Below are 23,992 nucleotides of genomic sequence, written 5' to 3'. Positions count from 1 at the left end.
ATGTTACATACAGTATCATTCCACAGCTTGGAAGCCAGGAGGCAGAAGAGTCTAGGATGACTGGGACTCGGGAGGGACAGACGACTAGTCATACTATGAGTCATATTCAATGAGCTAAACATGACAAGACCACCAGTATGGTATGGTGTTTTAATAAAGAACGTAAGTATGACGATACACTACCTATTTTAAGTAAGCCAGACATTATGATTTATACAATTCAGCCACGCTCTTTCTTAAAAGTCTTGATACCTTTGTATGCAAAGTAGACAAAAGTCCTGCTGATAACAAAATAAACAAATAATCCCAGTCATACAATCACGACACCAACCCTTCCTTTCCGAAAAGGACAGTATCTGCATGAAATACTTAGCTGTATGTGGTTTCTATATGATCATATATTGAAACAACCTAAGGATACGTACTTCATAAACTAATAAGGAGTTCAACACTGGTTGTACAATAACTTAATTTGTCATAATAGCCTACCTAGCATCAATGGATAATGACACATGGGGGAGGAAGCATCCGCCAGTAGCCACAGCAGCTCAATAGTACTAATTGAACAGTTTGAATGCCTTGAACAAGATCCATCCATCAACATTTACCATCTTCCTGTCATCTCTGTTGGTTGTGTAGACCAGTGTTTCCCAAACAGTGGGTTGGGACCCATTTTCGGGTCGCGGGCGCATTTTTATGGGTTACGAGTAAATATCCCTTTTTTCGTCAAAAACATTCTATAATTGTAAAAAGAAATTCATTTGGGAAGTAGTGAAAATATCCAATCTAGCTTGTACATTGGCTAATTTCACTAGTTTATGTCCCGGGAAGATATAAAACGTCTCTTTTGGGTCTCGAGCTAAAAGGTTTGGGAACCCCTGGTGTAGACAGCTTCTATACAGGCTTCAATCTGACACAACTTCCTACAGTAGCTTGGTTCTTTAGCCAGAAGATGGTCAGTAGGCATGCAACGAGCAGCCAGTGGCTCCAATCATACACATCATCATCACTGATTGAGCCCTGTGCAGGCTACGAAATAAATAAGTACACAGAAATTACAGTAGTAAGTAAATACTAGTAGTAAGTAAATTCCTAAAAAACATAGCCATCCATTGCACAGCATGTAATGTATAAGAGAGAGCACAACAGCAGCCAAGTGGTAACAGAAAACAGCATGAGAAACTTCACTTCTATGGCAAGGAGAGGAGAGGAAAGGAATTATGACAAAAGAAAACCAATACAACAGCCACACTGCCACATCTCAAAACGTTCAATAGCAGTCACAATGCAAAGGACATACTGTAGATTGACATCAGCCTTACATTCCATAGCCAAAAATACTGCACTTGATTTATTGTCACCCAGCCTTCGGACCCAAAACAACAGCAACGGGCTGAATGAATCAGCAGCATATGACAGACAATGACAAACAGTAAACTCACCTGTGTGTTGATGTTAGTTACAACTACACTCTGATAGTGTGCAAATGTAACCAAATGGACCGGTAGGGAACTTTCTTTAGCCTTCTTCTTAACTTCTGTGAAGCAAAGTCCTAGACCAGATCGTGCAAGTATTTCTCAGTGGACATTGAGGACAGATGATTAAGCCATTCCCAAATTTGGTGAAATCGTCTGTAGGGTTCTTCTTATAGGCTGTAACAGAGCTCTCTTGCAGATGCAGTCTGATATTGTCACTTGCTCATTGCATCTTTAACCACATGAACCCTAGCATCACTATTCTGGGGAGAAGAGATTTGATGTGTAAACTAGGAAAGAAGGAGAAGGACTAGTATAGACCCCTGGGGGACTCCGGTCAACAAAGTGTATCGCGTAAGTGGTTAAGGTGATCCATCTCTGCCACAAAATCTAACCCAAATGATCATCAGTGGTTGTGCATAGTTCTTATGTGGCTGGCCTACAGTATGTCACCTCTAGGTCAAGGGGTGCCTGGCACTGCTTTCATTAAGATATACTAACTGCATCTTTAAGCAAAGATTAGCACAGGGATTACAGGGCTGGATGCTCTTAGCTTGTTGAGAGAGTCAGATCCTTATCCTTAGAGAGGTATCCCCCCTTTCCCCCTCTCTCCCTCATCTTCTACACTCATTAAGCAGAATGGAGATGTGCAATAGAGCAGGAGAGAGAGACAGACAGATAACAGAGAGAGAGAGAGAGAGAGAGAGAGAGAGAGAGAGAGAGAGAGAGAGAGAGAGAGAGAGAGAGAATTAGATTCCTTGACACCCCGCTAATTGAGCGATCTCCTTTGTGCCCAGCTTGGCCTGCCAAGTTTTAATTAGCAACTAATCAAATCAATATGGAGGCCGCTGAGCAGAGGGAAGAGGCGGGAAATCCTGTCTGGACCACCGCCACCACCCATAATAACCCTTTCCACCTGGAATATACAGGTAGGTTTCAAAAGACTAGTCAATTTATTTAACTGTGTTAATCACAAATATAACCAAATGGACCTGTAAGGGTCCATTTGGTTACATTTGTGATTAACACATTTGGTTACATTTGTAGGCTACACGGTCTGAGTTACAAATGAATAAATTAACACTGAGGTATTAGCTGTGTACTAGCAGAGTCTTATGAAATACAGAAAATATCAAGAGAGGCTGGAATGATGCGATTATGATGAAAGCAAGAATTGCTCAACACTCTCAGCAGAAAAAGGGAAACCGTGATGTGATGCTGAAAATAAAACTGCTTCCCTCTGAAGGAAAACAATGAGTCAAAAAAAGGGAGGGAATGAAAATGAAAATGAAGATGTGTTAATTGTGTGATAATTCAGTGCACCCAAACACTCCCATGACCACAATTGTGTGTGCACTTAATTATACACACACAAGTGGATACATCTTTCATTCACAGGTATTTTTGAATGCATGAGGCATCCATGACATGTAAGATAAGGAGGAACATCTGGTGTTCGTGCACACATACATACACATACAGTACATAACACAACACAACTCAACTCAACCCAACGCGCGCACACACACACACACACACACACACACACACACACACACACACACACACACACACACACACACACACACACACACACACACACACACACACACACACACACACCTATCTGAGTACACACCTGTACACACCTGTCCCTCAACCAACTACAAACATGTGTTAATCACGTAAAAGTGTGGAGTGATTTGTTGTGCCATCATCTTCAGGCACATGAGTGATTTGGAGACTAAGCAGGGGCACTTCTGCTATGGAGGCTGTGAACAAACCGTGACCTCGACTGGAGCCGGGCCCCAGCTGGGTCTGACGTCTTGCACAGCCTGGCTGGAGGCCCCTAGCTGGGTCCTACAGCTGCTGCCAGTACCTTCCTCACCCCGTCGACACACACCAACAGAGAGCACTCTCAGAAACATCTTATTTAAATGCAAAATCTTATCTCAGTTATGATCTGCATGAGGGCCTTCTATAATGAGGCTCATAAATGTAGACATTGGAGGTTGAGTAATGGGAGAATTAGGAGTGGAAGCTACGGTGGAATTACATTTTTATTTTGTAAAAGCAACATGCTATCTATGTTTGAATAGTGAAGCAGACTGCGATTCTGCGTGTGGGGGTCATCCCTATGTTCCCCAGGTTCTATGTTCCCCACGTACCTTAGGGTTAGGTTTAGGGTTAGGTAAGCGATAATTTGTTATACTTATATATACTTAAATACCGTTGAATACCCTGTTTCTTCAAAATCGATATGAGATTTTGTTCATTGTTTCTCTATTCAATGGAGTCTATTGATTCTACACAAATTATGTCCACACGGATAATAACATAAGCAAGCACACATGGATAGTATTTCAAATAACACACACACACACACACACACACACACACACACACACACACACACACACACACACACACACACACACACACAGCATTTGTTATTATATACGGTATTCTGCTATTGTCTCTTTATTTGTTGATGAATTTGCATTTATTCATGTCTTATTCCTTAATAGCAATACAATATTCATAGCCACATTCATGTCAATAAACCACATTGAATTTAAATTGATTTGAACACCCACAAGAATTCTTGTCCTTGTGGGTGTTTTATTTATTTTTGTCCTTGTATGTGTAAAATTATGTCATGTGCTAAATTGTGTTCAGAGTGCATGAGAGAAAACAGTTGCAATTGAAGTAAGGCAAAAAGGTAGGACATGAAAGAAGATGACTCACTTCCTGTGAATATGAAATTCTTAGCTGGATCTTACTAGACAGAAGCCAGAGGCAATGACTGCATAGAATAGGACCTTAATATAGGAAACACTGGGGGAACCGTTGATGGAAACCGCTTCATGACACATTTCTATAGAAGGGCTAATAATGATTATCCTTCACTGGTCTCAAGATTTTACAGTGTAGTTAGTGTAAAGGTGATATATATGATGTGACATGGTGTGACATGACGATGTGACGGAACGCAGGTTGTCTGTCTGGGATAAAGAAACCCTTTATTTTCTCATCATTAATTACCTTGGCCCAAAACACTAAGTTCCTCTCAACCTCTAATTTACCGTAGGGCATACATCATCATCCACATTACAGGTCAGAATGCACTGTTAACGCTCAAGGTGAGCCGGCATATGAGAGGCTTAATTTATAGAGGCCATCTCTCGCTGGCACCTCTTGGCCTTATTATTATTACACGTGCGTTAGCAGCTTGTGTTCATTGCCTGTTAATTAATCGTTGTTTAACATGTAGGAAGGAGGGTGGGCTTGCGGTGATGGTGTTTTTCCCAGACGACCCGGGCAACATCTACATAGGTGGCAGATGTGGGATCCCCAATGAACCAGCTCAGGTGGGGCCCGGAGGAGTACAATGCCCTTGAGGACAGCCAGGACTGCAGGCCAGGATGGATGGCTGCATTCACATCCATAAATTCACTGCTTTCTAACTATCTCATTCATCATGCACACCAGGCTCCTCCACATCTTGAATACCCCCCACCAACACCACACAACACCCCCACCCACGCTCTCTCTCTATCTCTCTCTATCTCTCTCTCAAACACACACACACACACACACACACACAGTCACACACACACATTCACACTTCCTACCTCCCTGGTTTGCCCTAGTAAATAAGGCATGCACACAGAGATAGGGCACAGTGTGAAAAACAGGAGATAAGTGCATTTGCTTGGTATCTGTGAAATGACCATATGACAACGTACAGCAGCCCTCTATTTCACCTTGGAATGTGTGGGCGCATTCTTGTCAGGGAGACAACCATCCAGCTCTCCCTCTTCAATAGATAGCCTACATTTTCATATCTTTTTCCCAGCCCTGAGATGTTCTCCGCTGGTCAACATTTATTCTAGAATTTCCTCAGGTCTTTAGATAGGGGGTGTCTGCCAAAGCAGCACTATAGGTGGTCAAATAAATGACATGTCTATCCTGCCAGCCAATGCAAAACACACTCCCATCCAGCACCTGCACAGGAAATAATACATATGTGAGACTTGATCAGATGGTATGGAATGTGTCCCCAATGCAGACCTCCCAGATCTAAAATGCATTTTGGATATATTAAATATTTGGCAAATACAGAGGCTTTTCTTTTTCTTTTTTGTAGGATCGTTTGATAATCAAAAATCCATTTAGGCTACAACTTGATGCGCCAATGCAGAAGTCACTGAAGGAGTCAAGTTTGCTCTGATTCCACTTTTCTTTTTTACCTCCTTTCACACTGACTGTAAAATGATTTATGGGGACAGAAGACAGTATGCAATGAAGGTGAAAACATTTTCATTTTCTCATTGGAGACAGGGAAGTCTGACTGAGCTGCATTGATTACTGAACGATCCTGGACTCAAATGTAGAATGTACAAGCCTACTGGTTTGGTTTCCCAGGCTCTCATAAGCTACAAACAATAGTCCACACTTAAATTGGCTGTTTGAAGTCACGTTTTACTTTTCCTTATCAATTTTTCTGATTCTCTTTGTTTTTCTTGCCCATTTCACAGTGACCTGCAAATTGATTCATGGTGGCAGAGGACAATGCAAAGCTGAGTAAAAAGAAATTTCTCTCTTACAGCCGAATTCACATTTCAAGCTTTTGCTACTATTCCATTATTAATTCTGTTATCTCCGAATCAATCATAATTAGTCTTGCAGTCAGGGAACCAAAAGGGGTTGAATACAGTAGGAGGACCAGATCTTGAGGACAGCTAGATCTGTGGACTTCATTAGAGAAATCACTACTGCCCTCAAGTGTTCACTGTGTGAACTACAGTGTAGACCTAAACCCAGACTCTTCCACACACATCCAAGACAGCTCAACATTACATGGATAGTAGTCATTTTCAAATTTCACACAAAGGACAAGATGATAAATCTGAGACCATCATGAAAAGGAAACCTTTTGAACGATCCTTTACATAGGTGCAGAGTACTGGGGTCTGCTAAAACTTTGATTAAGCCATGATGCCCCACAAGCACAGTCACAAAATCTGACTCAAGGAGGTCAGATTTTCTGTTTCAGGTGGTTGTTGTTTCTCAGCTGTAGGGTGACACTGACAGCTGACACAAACCATTAAAAGTGGCAAAAAGGATCAGTGTCATTTCTCTTGATCTAGTTTACAAAGACCTCTCCCACTTCCGTAGAAGTGATCCAACAGTTCGGAGTACATTTGAGTAAGCCTCTATTTTACTATTAGAACACAGAGCTGCTGTTTTCGGTAAGATATTTTGAAGCAAAAGTTAATATCTTGTGGCCATTTAGACTGAGGCTTTGTTGTCATTCGCAGTAAACAGTGAATCTCTTAGGACTCATGCTGCATATTCTCTTCATATACCTCACTACCGGCTTCATAACAGAAGCATAAGTGTTTTCCTTTACAAGGTAACACTTTAGTGCTGTGAACCCATGAGGGAGTCCAGATAGTCTCTGTGCACTTAGCCTACATAGAACACTTGGACAGTCTGTGCGTTAACAGGCTGTTACCTTTCCTCTACAGTCAGATATGAACTGGGTGGTTAAATCAAGGGTTTAGGATAACTTTTACATAGAGGATCTCAGAGGAAGGTCACATTGGTGAGATAAGATTTAAGGGGACAGAAGGTCAGGCTTTTCACAAGTGTGTGTCCATATACTGTACAGTAGCAAAGGTGTAGCTTTTAATAGCCATTGGGAGACCGATTGATGCTTACATGAGATCTGAGCACAAAGTAACATTGCGGTAGAACTTAATGTGTCTGAAGTCAAAAACCTAAAGCATTTTTTCAATTTAGTTTTTAGAAGTTGAATTCTTAGGTCTCATGCTGTCCATTCAAAACCAGGACAGAACTGTTAATACATTAACATGGTCACTTACGACTCAATATGTCAAAATAGCATGAGAAATGGTGATTAGGCTTCAATGTAATAGTCAAATACAGAGTAGTTGTGGGTCCATTTCCTATCGCTTTCCCTGTGCACTAGAGTTTCTACTTGGTAAAACATGTCTAAAATGCCAAGTCTACCAGCAACAGTAGGGCTGATGCAAATTGTGGAATACACTATTGGAAATGAAACAAATTTGGTAGTGTTAAAGCCACTTTTTAACCACTAAAGGAGGAAAAAGTAGTTTGCGCACAGCCATCTCATCCATTCCTGGATATGAAATAAGTAGACAAGCAGACAAGAACACAATTCCCCTGGTTTGATTTATTTGAACAGTTCTTTACATTTAGAAAAAGAATCCAAGGATTTTGCCTCCTGTGTGTTTCCTTCTGGCCTCTTCATGGTCCATGATGCCAGCTGAGGTGGTCAACACAATGTATCTGCAAGAGATCAGAGGTAAATACATTAAGGTATGGTCTACTTCCTCTTTTACATTTCTGTTGATCCAAATCTCATTTTTCTGGAGTCACGCACCCACAACAGCAAATCAACAAGCTCACAATCTGCTATTTTGGGTGCAAGACAATGCACAACCGGTATAAATCAGACTTCAACTGCAACACAAACAAAGTAAATGCTTTGCCCAAATGACCCTTCATAATATTTCCCACAGCTTACTGTATTATCAATCACATCTTGCTAAATTAACAATTCTGGTATGTGCCATTTTAAATAATGTGGCCTTGGGTCTGCAAGTTCTCCTTGTATAACCTTTATTTTCAAGTTCAGATTCTTTGTCCTGTCAAAAACAACTACAACTACATTTTGTAATAACCCAATGCAGCCTTCTATCAGTTTATTTCCACAACTTTATATTTCTGTTCTCTAATTGCGCAACTTAAATATACTGACTAAACACGCTCCTTTAAAGCGCAAAGCTTTAGGAATTTGAACAAAATGATTTAAGTGATGGAAGAAATGTGCACGTCAACAACCTTAGTGGTCAAAGTAATGGAAAAGACTTTTGATGGCTGCAAATATTTTACTGTACCAAAATATTGGGTTGTTTGTCCATCAAGTACTTAAATTATTGTAGTCATTTTAAAATGTGGCATTTACAACTCCTCCTGCAGAATGTATGTAGATACTCCACAAAGCAATAGTTGTGCATAAACCCATTTGTATGAAGCTATTATCAACTCCAAAAAACAACAACAACGTCAAAATTAGGATAACTATGCTTAGCGACAGTTCAATCTCAAATTAAACCCTTTAACACAATAACTGTGTTTTGTCCATAAGTTGCAACGGTATAAATGTTCAGCAATAGTAACATTTGGTCAGCGATGGCAGTAGATACGCAATACATGTACACACCTTAGAAACCTCACCCTAAGCATCAGGCCCCTAAAATCCACAAAATGTCATCGCAGATAATTACAGATGGCACAGAATCACTACAGACAAGTGATGAAAAGGGTGGACTTGCTATCGTTTTGTACCTCAGCAGACAGCACAGAAAAATAAGTACTGAAAAGACATCACTACCCATTAGTCTCAATAGCTGATCGATTAGAAAGATGTAACATTTTGAACAACTATATGAAGTGGTTAAGGACCACCTCTAAAACAAGAAACCTAAACAAAACTGTATGACAGACATGAAGTGACTAACTAAGGACCTCAGACCAACCACAGCCAGGCACAACCCAGCCAATCCGAGGCTTCCTTGGGCCTTTTTTCTGACAAAACCAGGACATGATTACTGGCGATTCAGACCCTTCGTCACATGACAAAAACAGTTTTGGCTGTTTTCTGAGCATTCCCTTAATTTTAGAAGTGTGTATTCGGTTAGAATAACTGTAGAAACATCAATGAAATGTGTCTTTCTCCCACAAAAAAATTAAAGCTAGTAATCATTGCTCGTTATAGTGAGTGGAGAATTGACCATGTTACAGGTCATTCTCTTTTCTCAACATCAAATTTAAATGTAAATATGGAAATTAAGCAAAAATGACAAGCAAAATATAAACGCAAAACAGAAAAGGCCTAATTTACAGTTACCAAATAACATGTGCCCCTCAGCAATTGTCAAGTCTCTGAAAGAAATACCAGTCTTCTTGTGGCATGTGGAAAATTCTACAAGTTTGTGGCCATTATAATAAAGACAAGACTAAGAACTAGAGGTGCTGCGATCAAGGTTTTTGGCAGCATCAAAACCGATTCCGATTAATTCCGTTCCGGCACATAATAGTCTCTATACCAGTGGTTCGCAAAGTGGGGTCCGGGGACCCCAAGGGGTCCTTTTATACTTTGGCTATTCAAAAATAGCAGATCTGCAAGCTCATGAGCTTGTAGATCTGCCATTTTTGAAAAATCTTGAAGATTCGTGCAGATCCAAATAAATGTATTTATTATTATTCTGGGGGTCCCTGGCACAAAGTATTTTCAGATGGGGGTCCACGGCCAAATATATATCAATTTGGGGGTCCCTGGCATGAAAAAGTTTGAGAAGCACTGCTCCATACTGTCTATCTCATGTTGACCCCCCCCCCCCGCGCACGTCGCTCCGCACACCACTCAGAAAAAAGAAAAGAAAAGCATTTTGCTGCGTGTCTGAATCACTTTCTCTTTTATCCCAAATGATTCCCCATCTGTGTAAAGAGCCTATGGACAGCTAGGCCTATTATGTTGCAAAAGACGCCATCTAAGTTTCCCTTTTATGTAGGCATTGTCTTTTTTAATAAGACTGACAATAATAAATCCTGTGGGTTAATGATTAACACCAGAGGTTCCCAACCTTTCTGTTACCACGGACCTGCTGAAGGTTCATAAAATGTTCACGGACCGGCATGGTTCGGTTTTGTCCGGGGGGTGGCGCTCATCACCAAAACTCATTGACTGGCTTGGTGGCTGCAATGTATATGTTATCAAATCACTACATAATGTTATATCATTGCCTTAAATGGCGATATATAGACACGGAAAGGATGATTATAAAATCATTATTTTGTATTATTAGCCTATTGGTGAACGTCTGACTCTATCAGAAATGACTTTGTACAGGTGGAAAACTTTAGTTAAACTTGCAGAGTGACGCATTACTTTACCTGAGTTACATCTTCTGATAGTTGTACTTGAAAGTTGACATGAAATGATAATCCTGTTTAGTGTTTCATTAGCGCGAGCGTGGAAAAAATCAAAATGGATGTAAACACACGTTGAAAGGCTAGGCTCAAGATTCCAAGGATTCGACCGTAATGTCACTGCTATGCGACACGGAAGTAGAACGGCATAAACGTACCAAGGATTCGTCGATGATGTGACGTCACTGACGAATCCTTGTCCCCTGATTTACACTGCGAGAGAGGCTTGCGTCGCAAAAGCCAGTGTTGTTAATTCAACCAGAATCTGTCATTTGCGTTTCAAATCGTATTGTTTGGTCGGCTGGTGATATAACTTAACAGTCACAAGGTATAAACTTGTGTGGATGACAGTGACGGAGAATGTTAATGGAGTCTTGATAAGGACGCGCTGCACACTTCTGTGTTGCTTGCATGTGTCAGCCCGTACAACATGTGGCGCGCGGCCACGACCGCGGTCCACGCTCCGCGCTTTTTATCTTTACTTTTTATTACTGTTTTTATGTTAAAACTAAATGTTAAAAAAGGATTGATCAAGTGATATTACCCAAACAGACTTGGAGAACATAACCTCTCCAGAAAAGTTTTAATCGCAGCGTTTAGTCGGTCATTTTCCTGCGATCCGATTCGATACATATTTTAGCGGATATCGGGCCGATATCCGATCTGTTAATCGGATCGTGGCATCTCTACTAAGAACCAGCTTACATTTACAATATTCCATTATTTCAGTGAAGCTTTTAAAAACATCACTAAATCAAAGCATGGTAGGCACAATGGTTAGAATTAGAGAATTCTTTACTAGGGGAGGGGTGTAACAATATGTTTAAACGTACCCATCATGATACTAAGACCAGATCTGTTCATTTAGATGAAGTCAACCCATCAAGTCATGTCATAATACAACATGGAACTCAAGACGTCACTGAGCCAGTGAAGTTGAACACTCAGATTCAACCATTCGTACCTTGCTAAAATGCTGTTATGAAAAACAAATCTGAGTTGAAATCAATACAACACTGACTGGACCTGAACGTGATTATCTGTGCCATCAATTAACTGCGCAATCACTGAAATAGACGATTCCTCTTAATTCACAACAGTGTTTGTTATAGTGATGTAAAAATAGCTATATAGATCAAAATTCCACAAGTTGTTGATGCCTGCTGCTGGCCAACAGACAATAGCAAGTAGTACATATTTTTTACTCCCAAGTCTACTTCTAATGACCTAACTGTCTCGGCCTGTGCACAGCCTACCGCTCCAATTTACGTACAATCAATATCTATAATGATCAAATTCAGGATTTTGTTTGATTTTCATCAGTTAGACATGCATGAAATTAACCATAATAACCCTTTGAGATCAAAGACAATACATTATTGGAGACCCATTCAACTTCCCACTTGAATATCCACCCTACACTACACAATCATCTTCCATTAGAAGCAGGTAAACAAGCAATGCCGCATCAAAGTTTTATTTTACAGAAATACCATGTTTTGTCACTATACCATATGACTATGCAATTTCATAATGCACCCCACAAACTGCACTTTATTGTTTTGGTTTCTCACCCAAACTGTCTTGAGGGCAGGAGGTTGTTCTGCCACTTCTCCAGGTCTTTCAGCTGGAGGTCAAAACGTGGGCTGATCACGCCACACTGGAACACAAAAATAATACTGGATTACACTCTTGGTTTTTAAAAACAGAGCTTTAAGTTCAGTCGTGGAAAACAGCTGAAAAGTGCATGTTTCAGTCATTCTGTTAAATTGCATCATATTAACTGAAAAGTGAACCAACTCTCGTTGGCTATATAGTCTAAAATATCTAAATCACTCAACACTAATCTTACAGTGGCCGTCTGAGTCAGAACGTTCTCAGTTCAATCCTGGCTCCTCCTGGCTTTGTGTCAGTATTCTGGAGCAAGACACTGAAACCTTACCTGTTCCAAATGAGCAGTTAGGTGCCTTGCATAGTTAACTCCTATATTTGTGTAAATGTCTGTATGAATGGGTGAATGAAACTCACTCCAGAGTTGCCCACTATATTAGTATAACCCATACTTTAAATGTAGGCACTGTTGTCCACTTAAAATTAAAGCAATCCCTCAAACCACACAAAAAACATTTAAAGTGCACTTTGACCTGATAAAAAAAAAACTCCTCCATAATTGTAATACAAATAATGTGTAACATGAAAATAAACATATGCAATTGCCATGGCTAACTAAAACAAATAATTTCATTGAGGCAACGATTTTTTTCTCCACTTCTCTTTACACTGCTTAAAAACTTGTTGCCAACAATCACACAATTGCAATACCTTGTTAAGTCTGCCTGTGAGATTGACGACAATTTTCCCGGCTCTATGGTCGTCGATGATCTCAAACTCTCCAATGTACCCTGGAAGAGCCAAAACAAAAGTTCTAATCAGAAATCTGAAATATGACAGTCATTGACAGCTGACAGATTACAATTAAACGGATGGGCATGCACTTAAGTGTGTAGTGATGCCTGAAGCCAAATGAAATGCATAGTCCAATGTCCATAACTCTTACCGTGCTTCATCATGACGGTGAGGAAGCGCACAATGACCTTAGAACACGGCCTGATGAGGACCTGACGTTTCCCACGTTTCTCAGCATTGTTGATGCTTTTAAGCGCATCCGCGAGAACATTCATGCGCACCATGATTGATGCCTGTGACAAAACAAAGATAAGACATTCAGAATGATTCAGGTGACATTAACCATACATATACTGTGACTAATCAGCCTAGTTTCCGAAACGTTATTATAAAAACAAGAATTCTGATATTGGGTTAGGATGCATTTGACCATTTAGAAGCATTGACATTACATAGCATGACAAAATGCACATGTTACTTGCTCATGCGTACTGTATATATATAAGGTCTGCGATTGCTTAACGACCTAAACCCCAGCATCCTTACGGTGCAAGGCTTTCACAGAAAATAGCAGATCTACAAGATCACAACGAGCTTGTCGATCGGCTATTTTCAACAAAAGCTTTCCCCACAGTAACAGAATAGAGCCCTGATGTGACTCTGGTCACACATAATGAGGTGGTTAAGGTTTTCCTGTTGATAGCATGTCGTGTAGACGGATGCTCGGTTTGATGTTCACCGACTATCCATCACAGTTGCTTTGATACATTGAAAGTCAAACGAGTTATGGCTCTAAAACGAAGTGCAATAATTTGACGAACGCCGTTCAAACATTTATGTCCAGAACCAGAGCAAGCATGGCCATTTGAACAGAAAGGCAGTCTCTCTGGCTAAAGCTAAGTTACGTCGTTAGCATTCGCTGTCTAATTAGCACGATACAGACAGTTGGCCGTCACCGGGAAAAAAAATCTGCTAATAACACGTAACTCTGTACCGAAAGGACAAATGGGAAGTAAGCGTTTTGCTTCTAATAGCTTTGGTTTTCATAGTGAGCCTCTTTAGCTATGAGCGCCCAGCGAGGCGCTGTAATCACACAGCGTCCCAAGGCCAGGGAGATGGGACTAGCGACGTGAATCTTTGCACCTAGAATATCGCTTAATGTATTTACGTGACCACGGCAATAATCACCTAGATTCGTTACTGTATAGTTGTGCTTCAATTTGATCACATAAATAGGCCAGTAAACATATAGATGACTTAGATACTTAAAGGATAGACGATGACAGTCCAAAAAGGGACCTTACCGGTTCTGCAATATGGCGGAAAGAGGAAGTCGTATCTTTTCGCAGTGCAATATGGGAAAAATCCAAGAGTCGTCAAGGCGTGATTACCAACATGTATCATGCATGCATTTGTAGTTCATGCGTGCCGAGAAATGTTCTCTCGTTTTTATTATTATCACGCAGCGACGTTTTACTTATATGATTTGGTCGATTAAAAAAATAAAAAAACATTTTAAATGTGTTGTTTAATACATGTGTCAAACGTCTGAGGATTTTAAGAGTGACACTGACAAAATTGCCCTTACAACTTCATGTGAACTATTCATGCTTTGTCAATCAATGTGATCTTCAAGCACATCTTGGTAAAATCACAGCGCTCTTAGTGGTCGGTGTGGTTGAGACATGTACAAGAAAGGACCATTGCTGCATCATGGTGATGATGATATATATATAATATATTTTATATTTACTACCAAGAGTATGTATCAATGTATCTATCTATCTATCTATCTACCATATACACACAGATTAAAATAGTGTGTGTGTGTGTGTGTGTGTGTGTGTGTGTGTGTGTGTGTGTGTGTGTGTGTGTGTGTGTGTGTGTGTGTGTGTGTGTGTGTGTGTGTGTGTGTGTGTGTGTGTGTGTGTAATCTTTTTTTATATATATTCTTTTTCTATTTCATTTAACATTTTTCACAAAAGTACACATACAACCCACCCACTTCCCTCCCCCCTTCGCACATACATGAAGGACAGCACAGATAAAACATAATCAAAACATCAACAGAAATAAAAGGTACAAAAAATAAAATATAACAACAAGAAGAGACAAATCTTCTGTATAGACATTAAGTAGCTTCAAGAAATAATAGATCTAGTCCGAGATAGCTGTAAATAACAACCTATAACATCTCTGATACAGGTAGGGACGTTTCCATATAAACCAAATAAGGTTGCCAAATCTTCAAAAATGTGTCAAACCTATTTCTTAAAAGATAAGTAATTTTAACAAGAGGAACACAACTGTTCATTTCTGAGAACCATCTAGCAATGAGGAGGGGATATAGATGACACTCTTATCCAGAGCACCTCAGTAATATGTTCGAATTATGAGATTGAGAACATGTATCGTTTTAACTAATAATAATATATATGTATTTTTAAATGTATTGATTAGAGAATCCAAGGGTCATGGTACTAACAATAATTGTACTCCAACTCATATATTAAATGATGTGACCGAGGCAGGCAATTAATGAAGAGCAGTCATGAGGCATGTGTAGATAAAGACAAAGAAAAGGAAAAATAATGGGACATCTCCAGCTTTCTGGATGAACTGCAGAGACTGTCAATGGGATTTAGTGCCTGGTGAGGAAGCCTTTAATTTATTGTGTATTGTGAAAACATGAAAGGGGGTTGGCGGGGCTCCCACAGAACATTCTCAGCTGTCTGGGTATACAGTCATTGTAGTCTTGCTAAAGGGGGGTCATCCCTATGTTCCCCGGGTTATATGTTCCCCCACTAAGGTTAGGGTTCGGGTTAGGTTTAGGTTAGGTCCTATGTTCCCCGCTCTCCCTAGGAAAGCGGGGAACATAGGACCCGGGGAACATAGGTACGGTCCCGTCTTGCTAAAAGTATGCAATATAGACGGTATTGACTTGCAACTACTCATTAATAGATGTTACTTAACCAGTTAACTACAAAGTCTCGATGTGATGAGATGTGAGATTGTGTATCTGCTATTTTTGAAAGATTTTATTTTATTTGTTTATTTTTGCCTAATGTAATGACATGCCCAAAATTGGGACGACAGTATTAAAGTGTTAACAAAACACACATTCTGCTACTATAAAATAAAATAAAACTAGCTGTATATATGAACCCTCTCATTGTACCCACTCACATTAAACCTATTATTGTTCCATTCAAAATGTATACATTTCATGAAAGAAATCATACGATAAATGGTGGGGCTAATCCAATATTTTATTGCATTTGTCAACATGAGCAACAACTCAATCTTGCAAGGGAAACTACAATGTAAGCTCACAGCATTACACTGGTTATATACAGTATATATTTTTTTTATTGCATGACATTTAAATGTTGGAAAAAATCAAGACCTCAAATACATATATTTTCTGTATTGTGTCATTGCAAATCGTCACATAATATCCATTCATTTTAAAATGAAGATACACACAGCTGAGCAGTGATAACTGCAGCGTTAAAAAAAACAAAAGGAAAGTCAGTTATCAAAAGGGATACGGTCTTGAAGAATTGCAATAACTTTTCATTTAGTTACCCTTTTGTATAATCAACTTTGCCTTGTCTTACATGCACATAACAGACAGACAGACTGACAGACAGACAGACAGACAGACAGACAGACAGACAGACAGACAGACAGACAGACAGACAGACAGACAGACAGACAGACAGACGGACACACACACACACACACACACACACACACACACACACACACACACACACACACACACACACACACACACACAGACGGACGGACGGACGGACACACACACACACACACACACACACACACACACACACACACACACACACACACACACACACACACCCCCCCACACACACACACACACACACACACACACACACACACACACACAATAATGTATGAGCCAGTGGCTGAAACTATACCACAATGGTCATGCCACTGCTGATGCCTCTAAGCAGAAAAATAATTCAACTCCATCATTATACTCTGAAGCTGAATCTCCATGAAGGGTGATTAGGATGAATGTGTGCTGACGAAGTATGATATCTGTTTATCTACAAGAACTGGAAACTTCAATCAGTACACCAGGCACACCTCAGATTTTAAAACCAGAGCTCTATCCCTATGTGTCCAGCAGAGGTCGCCATGAGTCAAACCATTTAGACCCAGATCTCGTGACATAAATTACCCACCAGTCCAGTCACCTAAGTAAGAGTGGCATGGAGGACAATGGAATGCTGATCGCAAAATAATTAGTAACCAGATATCTGTATCACTTCTATGGTTACATTATAATTTCCAACATATGTTATTCTCTGCTAAGCCTTTGCATGGCTATCTCTTCAACTGCTCCCTCCTTAAGTCTTAACCACCATTGCTGACCACACTGGCCAGAGAGCCTACATCTCTTTGGGGGTTGAGGCCCAACCTTTGGAGGTCTACGCCCATTGCCACTAACATCTGGACAAGGGTCAGCTCCTGCTGTGTGGCCTGGTCCACCAAGGCAGGGCAGGTAGGGTTGCAATGGGGCGATTGACAAGTGTCCACCAAGTGGAAGGGACACCCCTTCAGGACAGTCCTATTGTTGCGGTTGGCGTCCTGGAGACTCCGGTCCCAGCACTGCAGGGCTCGTGGCAGGGAGGTGCCTTTGACTTGGAAAGTCAACCAGTTACTTGAAAAGAGACCGAAAAAGGAATGAGAGAGTGATGGGAGGATGAAGGAGACCAATGCTGAAAGTGAAAAATAAAAGCACTCAGGATTTTGCAGTGCAGGTGGAAGAGTGGGCGGAGTAGCAGGTGTAAAGATGGTTATAGTAAACAAGAAGATGAGCCTGCTGCTATTATCATAAGGAATATATCTTCTCACTGGCTTTACAGTTTAACCTGGCAGCCTGTGTCTTAATTTGTTTCCCAGTTGCACCTGGTTGATCTCCTGACACCACCATAACCAACATTGTAGATGTGGATTAGATTACAAAACTGTGAAATGACCTACACCATCGTTGGGTAGGCTGCTGCTCCCATAAATGAATGTATGTTTCAGTAATAACACACCCCCAACGTAACCCTGTCCTTTAAACATAGCTAAGACCCCCCCCACCCCCAGCACTGGCATTGACCCAGCCATGTCCATCTGGATGGGAGTGTGTGTGTGTGTGTGTGTGTGTGTGTGTGTGTGTGTGTGTGTGTGTGTGCGTGCGTGCGTGCGTGCGTGCGTGCGTGCGTGCATGCGCGTGCGTGCGTGCACGTGCGTGAGTGCGCGTGTGTGCCTGCAAGCGTGTGTTTGAGGGTATCTCAGGGGTTAGTGAAAGTGTGAAATGGCATTCAGTGACATGCAGAATGTGGCCTGATGAACGAGCTAGCAGAAGGAGCAGCATGAGCTCACTGGGTAGAGATGGGGCCACAGGAGAAAGATGGGGATAAATGGAGGGTGGTGGGGTCAGAGCTTTTCAGAGTCACAGGAGTCAAATGTCCTTCCTTACCTTTTAGTGATCAATGTGTGGGACAGGCAGGAGGGAGCGAACACAGCCCTGAAAAAACACACACAACACTACTCCTGAAGAGACGGCAGTAGTATACAGTACATTAGATTTTCTTTTCCCTCCTTGATTTTACTCAACAGATGCATCATTGAATTGCAAAACATCAACATTTTTTGTCAATGCTAAATTGCAACTCACTCATCTTTACTAGCTTGTTATAAGTTACTGATAGGCTATCTGGTGATATGTTATTATTAACAATCGAACTTTTTCACAGATACGTAACTGGCAGCTGAAGGTAACATTAATTATAGGCACTGCCTGATTAATTTAGGTGTTTCTGTGCACCAGCGTGAAGCAGTTAATCCATAACAGTTAAATGAAACATGCCCAGGACTGATATACCCTTAGCTGCCTTTTATCCATCTGTGAAAAAGGCCAGTTCAAAATAATTGTAAGCATACGTCACATCTCGGAGGGAGTTCTTGATCTCCCTGCCCAGGTTCCGCATGTAGGTCCACTGCTCCACTGACAGGCTCTGCGCTCCCAAGTAGATGTTCTCCACTCTCAACTGCTCCTCATCAAACAGCCACTGCACAACAAACAGTGGGGCTACAGGGAACCCAGAGAGCACACATAGGCTGACATGTAGTATGGTACAAGCATATATATCTGTCACTAATCTACAACAGGTTTGGAGATTGAATTTGTGATATACAAGACAAGCTATGACGCAGTCTATCATATGTGTGGGAGAAAATTAGCTCGTGGGTAAATGAAGTAAATGTCAGTCAAGGGTTATGTGGTTTTGTATAACATAATGAGTGACAACTTCAGTCCATTTAAAGGAATAGTTCACCCAAAAAATGATTTATTTTTTATCAATTACACACCCCATGAAGCCTTGAATTCATGGAGATTTTTATTTTTTTGACGCATTCCTGAGCCAAAAATTTGATGACCGGATGTATTTCCGGTAGGAGACTCAAAGAGACTCCTTTGAGTCTCCCAACGGATACATTAGGATCTTTCCGTCGGTAATAACATTTTTGGCTCAGGAATGCGACAAAAAAATCTCCATTAATTCAATGCTTCATAGGGTGTAATTGATAGAAAATAAGTACTTTTTTGGGTGAACTACTCCTTTAAAGCCATAAAGTTTTTAGTTGGTAATCAGTTATTTTCGGCATGCGACACGACCGTACGACAAAGTATTAATTAAGTCTATCAAGCCTGATATATACTTTGTTGTACAATGACTGAATGTTATCAGCTCTAGCTGGCAAGCACTCACAGGTCAAGGTAGAGTACAGCTTGTGTCCAAAGAAGCACTGCCATTCCTCTCCTCTCTTGTAGAGTTGCCGACACCTATTGGGCACAACCCCATTCCATAGCCTGAGAAAACAGTAAAAACAGCATTGATGACAAATGAACGATTTTATAGCACATCTAGTTCACAAGCTAAACTGAAGGAGACAGATCGTGAGGACATACAGCAACTGGCCTTCTTTATCATTATGAACTACTTCAGCACGGCAAGGTAGAATCATGAGATGAGTGCATTATAACTCAATTTGGTAATCTCAAACTCTACATGTCATGTACATGCTCTTTTTACAATGTGATTGTCTGTACAAGAGGATGAGTTTAGTTGGGTTTTACCGGAGTCCCTTTTTGATAGCATCTTCAGGCGAGCAGGAGACAGTCGCGGGGCAGTCGGGTGCTCTCTGCCGTTTACTTTCCAGAAACCAACCAGAGTCCACCAGGCCTCGGACCTGAGCCTCTGCACCAAGCTGTTGCAGCTGACTGGCCACCTTCTCGATGTTTAGTAAGACACCTGTTCCCCCAGCACTGCAGAAGAGACAAGAAAACCCAGTGAACAGTTTGACTTAGGAGCAACATTTTAGCTTTGGGTACCAAAATGGATCCTACATGCCAACAGAAAGCAGGGCAGTGAGAATTAAGTAGCTTTGCAGTCTGACATAACAGTGGACTCACGACAGGTTGTAGCACAAAACATGTTGCTAACTCAGGAAGAATGTTCAACATTGCAGGGTAAGGCCCTTTAATAGACCTGTATGTCATTGTCCACAGTTGATGGTAAACATCTTAATAGTTGGCAGCAGGATGTGCCTGAAATAGACAGAGCTTCTCTGGGTTAGTGTTATGCATTTAGATGTTCAGAAGAGGGATGGAATAGCGCCAGAAATTGGGTTATGGCTGGGGGGTATTCTAGGTCTCTGTCCAAATGCTGTAGTCAGCTGCAGAAGAGAGTGAGAGAGGAAGAGAGCTCACCTTGTGCCAGTCAGCATTACAACCTTGGCCTGCTTGATTCCTTTGGGGATGAGGTCTTGGATGACTTCATGGATGATAAGAGATCCCATGAAGGTGTATTCAACTAAGATGAAAAAACAACACAGACATCAACTAAAGAAAATATGCTTCACTAATACATCATCTTCTGCCAAGGCAGGTTCAGATACAATATTGCAATATGGTTTATTTCTGAAGGACTCCATGTCTCAATGCAGAAGCATCTTACTTCCACTAGCATCTCTCTGTTTGTCTTTGTCTCTTCCTTGGCGCGGTCGTGGAGGCGTTGGATTAGGTCCTGTACCACTCCATACATCACTAGAACAGTATGGAATGAATCTGCGCAAATGGAGGCATTCGCTTGTCAGTCCAGAGCTTGTTCCAGCACAACACAAAGTGGAGCCTGCAGGTGTCACTTCCTGTTGTCACTATCAAGCATGCAGTTGAACAGGACATGGAGTTACTTACACAATATTTGTGTTGTGCCAGTGGGGGTTTTCCTCAGCTTGGGATGACAATATCCCACTTCCTGTAAATCAAATAATCAAGAGGTTGAAAGGTAGCAAACTTTGTTTTATTGGTCGTTGCATGGGCAAAACAATAACAAATCACATGTGACCTATATGAGCACATCTGATAACAAACAGCCTTGGGGAAATGTATCTGATGGCACATTCTAAAAAGGCTGACCTGCTCTTGTTTGGGGCCACTCCGATGAGCTCATGAGTCGAGGTATATTTTGGTACCTGGAATCACAGGTCTCTCTGTTGTAGCAGCACCAACCACCTAAAAATGAAACACTAATATTAGCCCTTCACATCCGGCACAGAGAGGGAGACCTCCTTCTTAGCTCATTGTGTATGTTTATGAGAAATGTAGAAAGGACTGAAGGTAGAACACACCAAGACCATTCACATAGGGTTAAAAAAAAAAAAGGACTGATGTTGTTAACTGCCAAACTGTTGACATCTGATTTATAAAGTAGCAGTGCCTTTTAAGTTGTGTGAGATCATCCCAAATCTAAATCAAAATCCAAGATGTCTGAATATAACTTGGCAAAATACCTTTAAAGCAGTACAATTACATATTACTATGATGAACAGAACTCTCGGCTCAGAAAGGGAGGTGATGGGCCAGGAACGTTTTGCAGAGATGCTGTGATCCTTTCTCCTCCCACAGAATTCTAATGCATGATGTTAAAGCACAAACCGCGTCCAGCAAAGTGACAGGCAAAAACCAAAAAGGTGAAAAAAGAAACAAGCTGACCACCCGTCAAAACGCCAGTGGGGGCATCATGTCAAAAACAAGCTGACCTCTAGGAACCAAATGAAGCAGATGGGTTTTTAAATACACACCCTCCAGAAATAAGAGCCACCGTCGGCTTCCTCTGAACTCCTTTAGGTAGAACCTGCAGAACGTCAGAACCACAAATAAACAGGAATGAGTGGAAGGTGAATGCACTGAACTATGTATGGACATACTGTATCGCAGAGAAAACCTCAGGGTTCATTGTAAAAGTTTACAAAGGGAACCAAATAGACCCTTGAGGGTCCATTACATAAAATATTGAGGATTTCTTTTTCACATAGATAGCAAGTGTTTCATAATTCATCCGCTGGGTGTATTTAGCAAAGGGCTATGTGTATGGTGAAGGGATGTGAGACAGTAAGAGAGCTAGAGCATCTTACCCAGCTGCTGTTCCGTCATTACAAGTGACCTGGGTATTCTTGAGGAAGTGCAGTCTCATATCATGTGACTGTTGTCCAGCAGGTCGAGCTCCAGGGTTGCCTTCTCTTCCAGTCTCAGGTGCTCCTTCAGGTCGAGGATGAGAGTTGTCCTCAGAGGAAGGCTGAATCACAGCATCAGCTGGCTGATTGACCACTCTCCTAGAGGGTTTGCTACTAGATTTGGCATTGCGGTTGTTCTGACAACAGATGGCCCCTAACAAAAGCAGGAAAGCTACCTGGCCCAAAATCTTCATATTGCCTGGCTGGGAAGAGATAGGGGACACAATATATTTCAGTAATCACATTCACAAAATGTTTCACAGACTGAAATTAACCAGATTGTAAAAGCCTGAGATCCCAGAATGAGATTGAACACAAGAGTTACAAAATATGTAAGAAAAACGCATATGACACAAAACACTTCAGATCAGGATTATGTTCTTCTCTAAGTGATCCCATAACCCCGATCTATTCAGTTCAATAAGTGTTAGATTCCACTAATTATTGCATCACAAATCACCTTACCTCTTTCAGAAATCAGCTTCAAAGAAAGGTTTTCTATGGGACCCCAGGGTCAAGCTGAGAACCAATGCTGCTGAGGAGCGTGTGGGAAGCGCAGAGTCCAGTGAGTAGATGTGAGGAGAAGGTGCCAGGCTTGGGTTGTGATGAAGGCTTGACCAGGTTTTGATGAAGCCTGCAAATCAGCAGTGAGCTTTATAGTGCCACCATATGGATCATATTTCCCCCGTTTTCTCTTTGAGCTGCTGCCAGGTCGTGAGATAAGTTGCTGACGACTCACGGCGAGGGGAGGTACTGGACGGCTGGTGGCGAGGAGAAAAGATAACACACGCTTCTCCTCAACATATTTCAAGTCTTCACACACACCCACCACCAGGCACCTACCCAGGGCCTAACAACAAAACTCTCCCTCCCCCAGCCTCCCTCTTCTTCTCTTCCCCCTATCCCTTCCCTCCCGCCATCCACTTCTGATTGCCAGTGTTTTGATTTAAACACCTACATGGTTGGCATACCTACTTAGCCCCTTTGTGTGGTATGTGACCCCGGGGTCATTGGAGCACACACCTCAAACACACTCCGACAAGGGAATGAATAGTCCTCGTAAAGTTCCCGCATTGGTCAACAATTTAGCAGACACTCTCAAGGTAGGTGGTGGACACTCTTGTTTGGTAAAGGCACCTAGCATTTGTTATAAGATCCCCAAATGATAGAAAGCAAAGTCCTCCTTTTCATGAGCAGATAACAAACGATAAAGAGGATGAGCAAAAAAATTACTTCCTCTCTATAAAATGTATAATTTACTGTTATAGTCCAAACTTGTTTAGAACAATATTAAAGTATGTGTATTAATCTATCTATGTATGCACGTATGCATTGTATGTACCTATACATACTTATGTATGTATATATGCATGTATGTACGTACGCACGTACGCACGTATGTACATATGTACGTATGTACGTATGTACGTATGTATGTATGT

General features: G+C 41.2%; 2 protein-coding genes across 2 annotated transcripts; both read right to left on the bottom strand.

Moving 5' to 3' along the window:
- Positions 1-7,678: 7,678 nt before the first annotated feature.
- Positions 7,679-14,247, bottom strand: rps15a (ribosomal protein S15a). The gene is made up of 5 exons (XM_084073565.1): positions 14,231-14,247; positions 13,078-13,219; positions 12,843-12,922; positions 12,095-12,180; positions 7,679-7,814 (listed from the first exon to the last, which is right to left on the bottom strand). Exons 2-5 carry the CDS (start codon positions 13,208-13,210, stop codon positions 7,721-7,723), a joined length of 393 nt encoding a protein of 130 aa, XP_083929691.1. The 5' UTR covers positions 13,211-13,219; positions 14,231-14,247; the 3' UTR covers positions 7,679-7,720.
- A 3,086-nt stretch (positions 14,248-17,333) lies between these two features.
- notum2 (notum pectinacetylesterase 2) lies at positions 17,334-22,744 on the bottom strand (the record flags this gene model as incomplete). The annotated part of the gene is made up of 11 exons (XM_084081109.1): positions 17,334-17,640; positions 18,451-18,498; positions 18,915-19,062; positions 19,745-19,845; positions 20,113-20,301; positions 20,746-20,848; positions 20,993-21,102; positions 21,232-21,292; positions 21,454-21,549; positions 22,119-22,171; positions 22,452-22,744. The coding sequence occupies 11 exons, from the start codon at positions 22,742-22,744 to the stop codon at positions 17,334-17,336; spliced, it is 1,509 nt and encodes a 502-aa protein (XP_083937235.1).
- Positions 22,745-23,992: the final 1,248 nt, after the last annotated feature.

The sequence above is a fragment of the Gymnoscopelus microlampas genome, assembly GCF_963454915.1.
Source record: "Gymnoscopelus microlampas genome assembly, chromosome: 2".
Taxonomy (NCBI): Eukaryota; Metazoa; Chordata; class Actinopteri; order Myctophiformes; family Myctophidae; genus Gymnoscopelus; species Gymnoscopelus microlampas.
The sequence above is the reverse complement of the archived record's forward strand: the minus strand, read 5'-3'. Positions and strand labels throughout refer to the sequence as shown.

What these genes read in the sequence shown, in the direction of transcription:
- rps15a (XM_084073565.1), bottom strand. Translation starts at nt 13,210, where the DNA reads ATGGTGCGCATGAATGTTCTCGCGGATGCGCTTAAAAGCATCAACAAT. An exon ending in CACCGTCATGATGAAGCACG is followed by an intron (nt 12,923 to 13,077) that starts GTAAGAGTTATG and finishes TGGCTCTTCCAG; the next exon opens with GGTACATTGGAGAGTTTGAG. An exon ending in CTGCCCTCAAGACAGTTTGG is followed by an intron (nt 7,815 to 12,094) that starts GTGAGAAACCAA and finishes GATCTCTTGCAG; the next exon opens with ATACATTGTGTTGACCACCT.